Below are 14435 nucleotides of genomic sequence, written 5' to 3' on the forward strand. Positions count from 1 at the left end.
GGGACAATGGAAGTGGCCACCCTATCCATGGCCTGAGCCATCATCTCGGATGATGCTGCCTGTTGGGTTGCCATACCGTAAATGGATTGCTCCCATGCGGTATTGCCAGGTGGCGTACGGCCACCACGTCGGCGGGCACCACACCTGTCTGGGGCAAGGCGAACTGCGCCTTGCTGTGCCGGCACTGCCTGAGGCTGCAGGACTGCATTCCCCCTCTGATCTGCTGGCCCAGGAACAGGATCAGATGTCGCGGAGTGTGACCCTGCATCCGTGTGAGAACCACCCACGCCAAACTTGGTAATATCAGGGTTCAGTTGATCGCGTAGTGTAGCCGTAGAAACCTTCCAGACAATGCAACTCCCAATAGTACAAGGGACTATTTTGGAAGGGGAATTGCCCAAAAGATTAAGTGAGTCGGAAGACAGCTACCTAGACAAAGAACACAATATCAGGAATTGGGTTCATGAAATTAGTCATAAACAAGGAAAACGGTTGTAGATCAAACAACGTACTCACGGAGTGATTACCTCTGGGCAAGGATAGGAATTCAGACAGGACAGAGGGCCAGGATATCCAGGACATACGTTTCGGTGCTTGACAGGTGATTTCCTAGTCTTCGGACAGAAGATGAAGGAAGTTCGTCCGATGATGACTGTTCCAGAGAAAGGGACAATCCAACCTAAACCTATACCCGCCGGCACGCGGACGCCTAGTAAACAATGTCCGTGAATAATCCGAGTCTCTTGTGATCAGTTCCGCTGAACTTGGTAGGTCCAAATACAAAGTTCTGTGAAGAGCAAATATCCGAGACGCCTAATCATGAAAATGGCAGACAGAAGAAGGGTCGTTCGTTCCGAGGTCGAGTAAACAGGTAGATCCAATACAAGGTTTAGGGGAAGTTCAATAACAATCCGTGAGGCAAAAAACAGGGTCCAAGATCCAAGAACAACAGGCCAGACAAGAACACAGATAGAGCTCCAAAATAGTAAATTCAGAAGCAGCGTTCCGAAAGCCGGGCGGAGATTTAAACTATTCACGTGACCCAGCGGGGAACGTTGCCATGACGTAACCGTGCACGAACGTGCTCAGGCAACCAACGTTTCCACGGCAACCCCCAGCGTTGTCGGATACTCTGGAAACGCTTCGGTTCCGTGTGATTTGGAATTGTAGAACGTGTAGTCTTGACGTAACGTTGGATGAGACGGGGAGCAGACGCTGGTTTCTTGACAATCCGTAACCACCAAAGGCGTAGCTGCCAACACTGACATCCCCATTGAGGGTTCTGACCCTGGTGCAGGTGGGTGAGACAGAACAGAATCCCTCCCTGGAACACTCACCTGCGACGGCACGTAGGTCTCATCCGAATCAACACCTGAGTACAGCTCGGGGGAGGTGCAGCCAGAGACACCCCTTGAGAGCACGACCTGCAGCACTTGTGGGTTCTCACCCACCACCACACCACGTCCCTCACTGGTGGTTGGTCGGCCCTCGGACCCCTCCTGGGTCTGGACCATCTCCACAACCCCAGCAGTATCAGGTGCGTCTTCCACTGCAAAGACATGAAAACAAAGAAATGGAAACAGGCATTAGCACCATGGCACACAATGAGGGCTGAGAAGCAAGAGAACCAGTACTTGTTTGAAACATGTCCCACATGACTAAAACCCTCCCATGCATGCACCCTCACTGCGTATGAAGGGCAGGCAAATGGCACACACTGATGACACCAAGATGGAAGATGAACACATTTTCTGCATGCTGCCTGGCAGTGGCATCACACATTGGCCTGTGATTGGCAGGTAAAACACACATGCCATCACACAGATGGCATGTACCATTGCTATTGAGTGAAGATGGAGAGATGGGCAGCACCTATTCATTCAGTCCAGTTCCCGCATGTAATAGCTTTTCTTATTCAAACAGGTCAGATTCTTCACCTGGAGCTGCCAGTCCAAAATGGTGCAATTGCACAGGGACATGTTTGAACAAATGATATCCAGGTAACAAAGTCACTCCACTTTACCATAGCCATGTCAGACATGTGACTAGAGGACTGCGACATGCCTAGTAAAAGTGGTGGAATGCAAACTATCTGACTAAATGAACAGTGAAAAATCAGGCAACAATGTTGTGGCAGGGTGACACTTCAAGGGCAACTGGCGTGCAGTTGGGCTAGATGTCTACTGTTGGCAGAAGGGATACTGCTATGGCCAAATGCAGCTGCGCAGGACGTATTGCATGAAGCACATGGCTGACCCATACGACTCAGGTGCACACACTCTCACCTGTCACACAAACAGAAGCCCTCACACACACCATGCACATGGATGACACACATGCATGTGCACTCACCGGACAATGCCTCGTAATCAGCCAAATCTCCCACGCCTTGGATCTGTTCCTCCGTGACGTAGGTCCCAGCGACTGACTCATGTGGAGTGAGTTCCATGTCTACTACTGGAGACCCACCTCCAGTCACTAGAGTTGCGGCATGACTTGAGGCCAGCTTACTCTTTGCCCTGCGCTTCAGGTCATTCCAGCGCTTATAGCAATCATTGGCTGTGCGCCTCACGATTCCAAGGGCACTTACGATGTCCGCAACGGTCTGCCAGTGTGCCTGGCGTTGTGCAGGTGTGGTCTTGGATCCTGCAACAATGACCATCTCGTTGTCATGTGCGGACACATACTCGACAAGTGCATTCAGTTCGTCATCCGTGAAGCTGGGCTTCCTGGATGGGCCGGACTGTGTAGCCGTGTCTGGGGCATCAGCCTGTGCCGGACGAGCACTCTTCCTCTTGGAAGGTGGTGGTGATCCTGAGTGTCCTGCGCCGCTCTGGACACTAGGGGCAGGAGCCCTGGTGGACTCTGTATCAGGAGTGTGGGATTGCACACTCAGCATGGGAGTTGGTGCAGGCATTGGCTCTAGTGTGATGGTGTCAGGGGGAATGTCAGCAGCATGGACTAGGACCGACACTGTCCGGGCTGGGTGTGTGAGGGCTGGGGTGGATGGAGCCGCAGCTGCCCCTGCAGCCTCTCCGCCCTGCCTACTTGGTGCAGCAGATGACCTTGCTGCCACAGATGCACGTGGCATGGTGACATCAACGTGCACCAGCGCACGTGTCATAGGCCTGCTGACCTGGAAGTCAGCCATGGAGTCAGCCATGTCTGGTGCCACAATGGGCTGGTCCAACAAGGGCTGAGCATGGATGGTGTCAGCCACATCAGCCTCAACGGGAGGGGGGGGGGATTATGGGTGCCCTTGACTGGTCCTCCACACATGGGGGGACAGGCTCACCCTGCAAGTAACGACCACGTCCCCTACCGGATCCACCACGGCCACCACTTGTGGCTCTTCCACCTTTGCCACCCTTACGGAATCCTCGCCTCCCAGCCATGGCACTGATGTTAATGTGCGTATGGGAGTGGGTGTAAAATATTGTCCTGGGCAATTGGGTGTCAAAGGGGTTGGGTACCAGATGGTAATTGTACCCTAGTGCTCTTGCAAGGCTGATTGTAACCCCTGGGGAAAGATGACGGTTCACGCTACGCACAGGAGCCCCAAAAAAGGGAGATGACGTGCACGCAACCCCTCCTAGACCACGTGTGCAGAAAGAAAAACCTGCACTACGCTGTGGCACCCAGTAACACAAGAATGAACGTATGCGTGTCACACGCAGCCTAGAATGACCTCTGAAGGGGTAGGCTACACATGGGGCAAGCACAGATGTTAGATACGTGCGTGACTCACCGTCTGCCAGATAAAAGAGCGTGAAAAAGGAGCGCGTTTGGTTGGCAACACCCCCGCCAAAAGAAGATTTGTACGCTGTCTGAGGAGACAGGACAACAGTAGTAGGGAACACTGTTTGAGGGAACAGGCCCAGGTAAACCAGTTAAAGTGAAAAAAGAGAAAAAGCTGTCAGAGGTAACAGGGAATACGAACTTGAAACGCCATGAAGTAAATCGCGTGTGAAACGACAAGAAGTACAGAATTCACCCACTCGCTCTCCACGAAAAGCACGTACAAGGAAATGGTGTTCTACGCGTACCTTTTATACAGGCCCACACGTCCAGCGTCACTTACGCGGCGTGTACGCGCTAGGGCCCTTTCCACCAATTACCCGCTTTGTCACTTCTGCGTGTAGGGCCATTTCCACCAATCACACGCGATGACACTCTGACGTGCAGTCTTTCCACGTGTGCTCTGTCATCACGTGCTGTGTGGGAAACACCCGTGCGGGTCACGTCACAGACGCGCTTACGCGCTGAGGGCCTTTGGTCCAATAGAATCGCGTATGCGTGCTGACGCGCTTACGCGCTAAGGGCCTTTCCTCGGTTTTCACGCTGACGTGCAGGATTTTCACGTGCCAAATCACTCCGTACCAAGCTGGCCACGCGTAAGCACACGGAATACCATGCTCCTGCCCGGAAGGCCGAACTACTGCCCCCCAGAGCCCCGAGCACGCTCCCACCTGCCATCTGCTGCTGCCTGACTGCCTGCTGCCCCTGCACTGCTGGGGGGTGGGGGTGGTGGGAGACATGAGTGGGGGCCTGGTGGAGGCTGCCCCTGCACTGCTGGGGGGTGGGGGTGGTGGTAGACATGAGTGGGGGCCTGGTGGAGGCTGCCCCTGCACTGCTGGGGGGTGGGGGTGGTGGGAGACATGGGTGGGGGCCTGGTGGAGGCTGCCCCTGCACTGCTGGGGGGTGGGGGTGGTGGGACACATGGATGGGGGCCTGGTGGAGGGTGCCCCTGGTGGCAGGGGGGTGGGGGTGATAGGGGACATGAGTGGGGGCCTGGTGGAGGCTGCCCCTGCACTGCTGGGGGGGTGGGGGTGGTGGGAGACATGGGTGGGGGCCTGGTGGAGGCTGCCCCTGCACTGCTGGGGGGTGGGGGTGCAGGGGGACATGAGCAGGTGTGCAGGGTAGTCCCCTGTTTTGTGGGCTGCCTGCAGGGGCCGTCGAGGGTGTACAGGGAACACCTGTGAGGACCCACCCAGCCTAATCGCGTGTGTAACTTCCCGCGCACCCCTGTAATACACGTACCTGGCCAAATCGCATGTGAGAATTCCCGCGCACCCCTGAAATACACGTACCCTGCTGAAATCGCGTGTAAAACTTCCCGCGCACCCCTGAAATACACGCGCCCAAGCTATTCGCGTGTGGAACTTCCCGCGCACTCCTGAAATACACGCGCCCAGGCTATTCGCGTGTGGAACTTCCCGCGCAGCCCTGAAATACACGCGCCCAGGCTATTCGCGTGTGGAACTTCCCGCGCACCCCTGAAATACACGCGCCCAGACTATTCGCGTGTGGAACTTCCCGCGCACCCCTGAAATACACGCGCCCAGGCTATTCGCGTGTGGAACTTCCCGCGCACCCCTGAAATACACGCGCCCAGGCTATTCGCGTGTGGAACTTCCCGCGCACCCCTAAAATACACGTACCCTGCTGAAATGGCGTGTAAAACTTCCCGCGCACCCCTGAAATACACGCGCCCAGGCTATTCGCGTGTGGAACTTCCCGCGCACCCCTGAAATACACGCGCCCAGGCTATTCGCGTGTGGAACTTCCCGCGCACCCCTGAAATACACGCGCCCAGGCTATTCGCGTGTGGAACTTCCCGCGCACCCCTGAAATACACGCGCCCAGGCTATTCGCGTGTGGAACTTCCCGTGCACCCCTGAAATACACGTACCCTGCTGAAATCGCGTGTAAAACTTCCCGCGCACCCCTGAAATACACGCGCCCAGGCTATTCGCGTGTGGAACTTCCCGCGCACCCCTGAAATACACGCGCCCAGGCTATTCGCGTGTGGAACTTCCCGCGCACCCCTGAAATACACGTACCCTGCTGGAATCGCGTGTAAAACTTCCCGCGCACCCCTGAAATACACGCGCCCAGGCTATTCGCGTGTGGAACTTCCCGCGCACCCCTGAAATACACGCGCCCAGGCTATTCGCGTGTGGAACTTCCCGCGCACCCCTGAAATACACGCGCCCAGGCTATTCGCGTGTGGAACTTCCCGCGCACCCCTGAAATACACGTACCCTGCTGAAATCGCGTGTAAAACTTCCCGCGCACCCCTGAAATACACGCGCCCAGGCTATTCGCGTGTGGAACTTCCCGCGCACCCCTGAAATACACGCGCCCAGGCTATTCGCGTGTGGAACTTGCCGCGCACCCCTGAAATACACGCGCCCAGGCTATTCGCGTGTGGAACTTCCCGCGCACCCCTGAAATACACGCGCCCAGGCTATTCGCGTGTGGAACTTCCCGCGCACCCCTGAAATACACGTACCCTGCTGAAATCGCGTGTAAAACTTCCCGCGCACCCCTGAAATACACGTACCCTGCTGAAATCGCGTGTAAAACTTCCCGCGCACCCCTGAAATACACGCGCCCAGGCTATTCGCGTGTGGAACTTCCCGCGCACCCCTGAAATACACGTACCCTGCTGAAATCGCGTGTAAAACTTCCCGCGCACCCCTGAAATACACGCGCCCAGGCTATTCGCGTGTGGAACTTCCCGCGCACCCCTGAAATACACGCGCCCAGGCTATTCGTGTGTGGAACTTCCCGCGCACCCCTGAAATACACGCGCCCAGGCTATTCGCGTGTGGAACTTCCCGCGCACCCCTAAAATACACGTACCCTGCTGAAATGGCGTGTAAAACTTCCTGCGCACCCCTGAAATACACGCGCCCAGGCTATTCGCGTGTGGAACTTCCCGCGCACCCCTGAAATACACGCGCCCAGGCTATTCGCGTGTGGAACTTCCCGCGCACCCCTGAAATACACGCGCCCAGGCTATTCGCGTGTGGAACTTCCCGCGCACCACTGAAATACACGTAGCACGCTGGGAGACATGAGTGGGGGCCTGGTGGAGGGTGCCCCTGGTGACTGGGGGTGGGGGTGGTGGGAGACATGAGTGGGGGCCTGGTGGAGGGTGCCCCTGCACTGCTGGGGGGTGGGGGTGGTGGGAGACATGGGTGGGGGCCTGGTGGAGGGTGCCCCTGGTGGCTGGGGGGGTGGGGGTGGTGGGAGACATGAGTGGGGGCCTGGTGGGGGCTGCCCCTGCACTGCTGGGGGTGGGGGTGGTGGGAGACATGAGTGGGGGCCTGGTGGAGGGTGCCCCTGGTGGCTGGGGGGTGGGGGTGGTGGGAGACATGGGTGGGGGCCTGGTGGAGGCTGCCCCTGCACTGCTGGGGGGTGGGGGTGGTGGGAGACATGAGTGGGGGCCTGGTGGAGGGTGCCCCTGGATGGTGGGGGTGGTGGGAGACATGAGTGGGGGCCTGGTGGAGGGTGCCCCTGGTGACTGGGGGGGTGGGGGTGGTGGGAGACATGAGTGGGGGCCTGGTGGGGGCTGCCCCTGCACTGCTGGGGGGTGGGGGTGGTGGGAGACATGAGTGGGGGCCTGGTGGAGGGTGCCCCTGGTGGCTGGGGGGTGGGGGTGGTGGGAGACATGGGTGGGGGCCTGGTGGAGGCTGCCCCTGCACTGCTGGGGGGTGGGAGACATGGATGGGGGCCTGGTGGAGGGTGCCCCTGGTGGCGGGGGTGTGGGGGTGGTGGGAGACATGAGTGGGGGCCTGGTGGAGGGTGCCCCTGCACTGCTGGGGGGTGGGGGTGGTGGGAGACATGGGTGGGGGCCTGGTGGAGGCTGCCCCTGCACTGCTGGGGGGTGGGGGTGCAGGGGGACATGAGCAGGTGTGCAGGGTAGTCCCCTGTTTTGTGGGCTGCCTGCAGGGGCCGTCGAGGGTGTACAGGGAACACCTATGAGGACCCACCCAGCCTAATCGCGTGTGTAACTTCCCACGCACCCCTGTAATACACGTACCAAGCCAAATCGCGTGTAAAACTTCACGCGTACCCCCTGTAATACACGTACCCTGGCTAATCGCGTGTATAACTTCACGCGTACCCCTGATATGCACGTTACCCGCTTTGCGTTCCTTGTTTGGCAGCCCTGTAAACTGGTCCAGGGTTAGCGCAGCCCTTTGCGATGATTTAGCGTTTTTGATGGCTTTTCCTTGCGCGAGGGCGTTCTTGGGGTCGTTACTGGCGCTGCTGCAGGGTCGCTGCGATACTCTGCGCCACGGCTGGTTTGGGAGCCTAAAATCCATGAATACGCTGTGCGCGGAAATCGGTTTTAGCGCACGTGCCTGGCGCAGACAATCGCACGCGGACACTCTGCGCCAGCCGCTTGCGACACTTTTCTGCGAAATTCTATGAATTACCCTGTATGTCCCTCCTCACTGTTTCTGATACATCAAGTAATCAAGTCAATAAATGATATAAGAAGAGTATGATATTCTGACCGGTCAACACAATCTTTCACCCATCTACATTAGTGTCAGAAGCATCCACACGTTCCTTTTTTTGAATTCACAATTCACAGCTTTGACGAACAAATAGTTACTATGTAACCTTTCCAAAGCCTCAAACATGGTCCCTACGCTGTGGTAACATATATTTTCCTTGTACTTAAACAATAGTACACTTTTTTATTAAGTATTTTAACAAGCCACCCTTTTTCAAATCTGCTAGTCCCTACTTATGTGCCCATAACCAGGCTCAACAATGAAAACATAGTTCTGAACTGAATGCATCTATAAAATTGTGTGTAGTTTTGGAAAAGCAAGCATTTCCCTAATGCTAAAAAATCCGATTCATTTTATTGCTACAATGTAACATTTTTAAACAGTAAGTGTGAACATTGATAAAAGTTAACTTTGTCCAAGAGCAATATATAACAACTTACAAAGATGGGACAAATTAATAACTATACTTCTGGTGCATTGTTAATTAGGGACAGATAAGACCAAAGATAATAACATGGAAGTTCCACTTACTAGGATGCGTCGTAGGAACATATTGCCCCAAACGGTCCTCCTTCAGCATGTGCAATAAGGTGGTCTTTCCTGCGTTGTCCAATCCAAGAAAAACTAATTTACCAGATTTCTTGTACAGGCCTAGAGAAGAGAAAAATATGTCTGCTAAAATATTTGGAACAGCCACTGGAAAGAGTACGGTGGGTGTACAGTGTGCATGATACAGGGATGACTTGGTAGTACACAGCCTCATACTTTACTTTGATGTGTTGATTTCACGTTCAGATGCGCTGGATTTGCACCCATCCTAACACAAGTGGACAACGTCCTCCGAGGTTTTGCCGTGCTAAAAATAAAGCAGGCACCCGGAGGCTGAAGTATTGGCCAGAATTTTACCACCAGTAGTTTTACATCCTGAAATAATCAGGCCCCTTGAATGCATCGACATTCATCAAGATACATCTTGCAAGGTACCCCAGGCATTGACTTGCACATAAAAAGTACATGAATGAATCTGTGATCTAAATATTATCAAAACTCTATTATGTTTGCCAATATAGAAAGACTATTGCACAGATTTGCGTAGAAGAATATTCTTCTACCCTGCTCCCCCCTCACCCTCCTCAAGCCTACTTCTGCAGGAGTCTGTCCTGATAAATTCTGGTTTCATCATCACCGTCTTGTGGGCAATGCTGAATTCGGCTTTTATGGACTTCATTCCTTCACAGTGCGTCACCCTTTCTCAACTCTCATGCTGGACTTCCTTTGCATCTTGTACTCATGGTGGCCCTGAATCATGCTGTTCCCATCTTCATCTTGTATCCTGGCTTGCAACATTATGTGTTACTACTGACTTCAGCAATTGTATTCACTCTCCCCTCTTGCTTCTCCACTCTTTTGACTGCTCTCTGTTCTCTCCTCCTTTCCCTTCTCCCTTTTCCTATCCCCGCCCCTTACTTTCTTCTATGCACTTACTCTATCATAATTGTCCCTGGACCTAGTATGATAGCAACCTCGTCTGTCTCCTCCCCCCTCCCCTTACTGGTTTTTTCTTCTTCCCCGCCCCCTCCAGCACTATCTGAAATGTCATCAGGCCTAGTATGATAGTCGCTTGTTTTGTTCCTCGCCTACCTTTCTGCACCCCTCTCTCTCACCTTTTGTTTTTCTCTGCCTCTACCAGAAATGTCGTCAGGTCTAGTACAGTAGTCACCTGTATGTTTCCATTTCCTTCCCACTCTCCCCCTCCCTTCCTTATCTATGTTTTAGCTCTTGCACTATCTGAAATGTCGTCAGGCCGAGTACGATAGTTAATTTCACGTCCTTACTGTTCATGGCCTGTAAGAATGTCATTGCTTTTTCCCTTGTTTCCTGCCTTGCCTTGAAGCGCTTTGAAACACATTGTGTATAGGCGCTATATAAATAAACTATCATATCATATATCACAGTGTTAAAATCATTGTAAATTATGAACAATGCAATATTATAAAAAAGTGGGAAACCTTTCAGCCATAGTACACTGGGTTGTTTTAAATATCAAAATCATTAATTTTGCATTAAATAAAAACAAAATGCAAAGGACATATATAAAGATTAAGGGCCTGATTCACAGATCGTTTTCCTATGGGATTGCTCCATTATAAAAACCTTCCATGAATCAGGCACTGTCTGTTGTGATCCCAAAAGCTGATCATAAAGGGCATCATCCCACAAAATGAAAGTCAGCTGGGTAACGTATTTTGAGCGTGGGCATAACGTTTATCCACAAAAATGTGTAATGGCCAATGCTGACTTTTTTTTAACAAATATCAAAATATAACTGAATGATGCTTCTAATATACAGAAAACCACAATGCCCAAATCAGAAATGTTGTCAAGCAATTAATAAAAAGCGCTAATGTGAAAAGGTCGTGTGTTTCTTGCCATGTGGGTACAATGCACAGTTCCCACATGTGGCAACAATACTGGGTGTAACTATTACGCAAGTGGCTTCTACCAACCACTAAGAATTAAAGTTGCTGTTGGTCAACACACCTCTCAAAAACGGTAATTTTATTAACGTAGTTCTGAGCTCGAATTTACGAATTCTTTTAAACTGGAGTCATATCTCTGAGAAATCCAATCACTTTGCAGCACTAGTCTCAGGCAGTTCACCTCATTACTATCTATAGGTATCGATTTCACCAGGTACATTTTTGCTGTATTTTGTTAGCTAATAGATGATCACTCAATGACTGAGGCGTTCTTTTACCTTGTGATTATCTCGTTTGGAGATTTTTTTGTTTGGCTATTAAGTGGCGCTTGCACCACCTATAAACCGAAACTATAGCATTACAGATAGGGAGACATGGCATATGAGGAGGGAAACACAGCTTGTAGGAGTTTGGTTATTTGCCCACACATTGCCTGCCCACCGCTATGCTGATCCCTATGGCCATTCCCACCCAGTTCCTGACTCTACCGGCCCAAAACCCCTCCTCATGGGAGCTCTTTGAGCTCGCTTTAATGAAGCCTAACCATTAAACTTTGCACTGAAAGTGCCTCCCAGTGTTTTTTCAAAGCAGTCTTCTGAGAGTTAATTACTTTATTATTATTATTATTAATTGGAGTTGTAAACGTGCTACTGGTGTAATATAAATGTCTTAACCAGGTGTGCGCCTTGAGCCATTCAATTTATAAGCACTATGTGTATCCTTCACTGAGGTCCTGTTAAACAAGCATTGGCAAAGCCAACAGTTTTGGCTTGTGTATAAGTATTAGGAACTGTTCTTAGATGGCCAGGTGCACGCACCATTTTGCACTTTCTACCATGAATCTACAGTTAATATCAGGGTAATGCCCAAACATTTAGAATACCAAAATAACGAGGCTGAATTATTTGCCCTTTTTTGCAAATAAATACATAGAGAGTGGGGTAAGGGAATACATTAGGATGGGGGAATGTTGGCGGAGGCTACAGGTTGTCGACCCCCCCCAATTAAAAATAAAATAAAAGTGCAAAAAAGTCAAACAATTAGATGTTTAAAAAAACTCTGCCTTTTCGGGCTCTGTATTGTTTTATTCAAAATGTTCATGTAGATCTAATACCAGTACGGCTCTGCCTGGCAAGTGCCTATCTTATGCTTACAGACGAGCCTAAACTGTAGGCATTGCGAATGCTTGTTTTAAAGATGCAGAATAGGCTCTGCTTCTGCAGGAAAATGTTGTTACTGTCCATTTCTTTTTAGTCCAGTAATTGAATGAACACTATACTCCATTTAAAATCTGCTGTTTGATGAGTTGCTAATCAGGCATACGACATGCCATATATGGGTCTGCAGACTAACTAGGGTCTTTAAAAGAAAATTCCTTTAAAAAAAAATGTTGTGAGGATACGTCGAATTGTAAACGGCCCAAAAAGTGCTCCCCTATGGGGAGTAGAACTTAACCATTCCTACGTGGCCTGTGTTGAATTCCCCGATTCCCCTGTATGGACATGTAGGGTAGCCGGCTGCTAGAGGCTGTGATGGGCAGGTTGCTAACCAATTTGCCTTACTGAGGGTGGTTGAGGCAGGTTCTCATAGGCCTGCCACTCTAAACGAGAAAGGGTACTCCTCAATACTGGAACACAAGGACTAAAAAAGGATCGGTGAACAAGGTCGCATTGGCCCATCGGCCTGTGGCCGGGCTGAAATCACGTGTAGTCCCTGGGGGCCGATTTCTGCCCACGCCTGGGCCGGTTTGGGAAAGAAAAAAAATAGAAAAAAAAATAATAATTTGAAAAAAAAAGTACCAGCAATGGCATAATTCATCAAAGCAAGGTAACGCACGTTACCTTGGTTTGATGATTGATTTGCATGCATGATGTGTGCATTCCATTTTGGTGTCCTCGGTCACTTGACAAAATCTTTGTGCCTAAAATCTTCTGTATAGTGTAGAAATGTTTGATCATAGCACATCAAGTGGCCATTGACTTTATTGTGCCACAATGCATGCTTTGTTGTAATGTGTCTATCTTTCCCATCTCCCTGGCATGCTGTTCAGGATGTTTGTTTGCATACTCTGAGCACGTTACCTCATACGGTATGAGGTAACGAGTGCTCAGAGTATGGGATGTCCCGTGAGTGCACTGCTTTCCCTATTTTACCAACCTCTGAAGCCTGAAAGTAGATGCACGCAGGCTTGACATGTGGCCAACTTTGCACGAGACCTGCAGATGAACTTAACTGGTCTGCTGTTAAATCTCAGTAACCAGTTTAATGGTATCCACTACAGAATAATTGCTCATTTTACTATAGCCAATATGATAGCTCAGTGGGTTGAGCGCTTGCTGCTGCAATGTGTGTGTTTGTGATCTGCAGGTTTGAATCCCAGCAAGGCAATCTCAGCCTTTAATCCTTCAGAGGTCGATAAATGAATACCAACACAGGTTGGGTGATATTGTATGCCTATTGTTCTATAAAAAAGAGCGTAAGTGCTATACAATAACATATCATTTGGCCTTGGGTGTCTGCTTGAATTCACAGCAATTGGACAATATGGATCTATACACACAGATATTAATGATACATATAGTGATCCATTCTTGTATGAAATGTATATCACATTAGTGAAATCATAACCATATTTTTCGTAGTGTACTTAGGAAGGGGTGAAACGTTGTGTTTCATTGCTTACCGGGATATCACTTTCGGGTGGGGGGTCAAATGACATCACTTCCGGTAATGTCATCAGAGGTCAAGGGTCGTGAGGCGAGGGGTTGGCCACTTTTTTGAGGCGAGGGGTGGGCCACTTTTTCTTGAGTGTGCGGGCCTATTTCTTGTCCCAGTCCGACCCTGTCTGTGAAATACGAGTCCCGGCACGCAAAGGAGACAGTGCAAATAATAACAGATTAAGAGAATTGTGCAATAGTCTGTAAACCAGTGTGCTCCCCCCAAAGAAATGGAACGGAAGAACAGTGACTTTGGAGAGATTCTTAAATGTACAACAGTCCACAAACCTGCAGTGCGCCAAGCTGCGAGAAGAGCAGTTTCTGAGTAGACTTCAGGCATCCCTGAGGTCGGATGCACCCGGACAGACCACCCCAGTGCGAAACAACAAAACTTCACGTTCTGTGCCCTAAGCAAAAAGATGGCACCAAACGCAGTACTAGCCTTTAAGTCCTCGCCGAAGGCCATAAGAGGCAATCAGTCCAAACATGCCTTTTACCAAACGCATAACGAAGGCACTAACCAATAATGAAGAATTGTTTGCATCAGAGGAATGTCCACTGAAATCCCTGGCCTGGGTTCAAGGGGAATAATCTATGGGAAAACAGAGAGAGAATCCAGATGGACAGGAGATGCAGAGTGAGGGAGATGTGTCTGCCATCATTCTCTTTATGTGAGGGGAGACGAGGGGCCCGATTATTGCACCATTATAAAAGGCTTCTGTGAATCAGGCCCTATATCAGAAGAGACTGCCAGTACGATGAAGGTCCTCCTTAAAGAAGGCATGTCTGCCTTGTCTCCCTTGATCCTTGATACAAGGGGAGAAGCTATAGGCTGAGCTACCCAGCAGGTCAAGAGCTTCCTGGAGCCATGGAATAGTCTGGGAGAGAATAGGGGTTCGTATACTGAAGGCTCTGTTCAAGAG

The 14435-nt window shown here is 50.9% G+C and overlaps 1 protein-coding gene across 2 annotated transcripts in view; it reads right to left on the reverse strand.

The window, feature by feature from the left end:
* SAR1B (secretion associated Ras related GTPase 1B) overlaps nucleotides 1-14435 on the reverse strand; it is a 543089-nt gene that overhangs the window by 251418 nt on the left and 277236 nt on the right. For both annotated transcript variants that reach the window (XM_069652568.1, XM_069652569.1), the window contains exon 4: nucleotides 8847-8966. In XM_069652568.1, the coding sequence (XP_069508669.1) occupies nucleotides 8847-8966 (120 nt within the window). The remainder of the gene's footprint in view (nucleotides 1-8846; nucleotides 8967-14435) is intronic.

This window comes from Ambystoma mexicanum, chromosome 3p (genome assembly GCF_040938575.1).
Source record: "Ambystoma mexicanum isolate Mex_15411 chromosome 3p, UKY_AmexF1_1, whole genome shotgun sequence".
NCBI lineage: Eukaryota > Metazoa > Chordata > Amphibia > Caudata > Ambystomatidae > Ambystoma > Ambystoma mexicanum.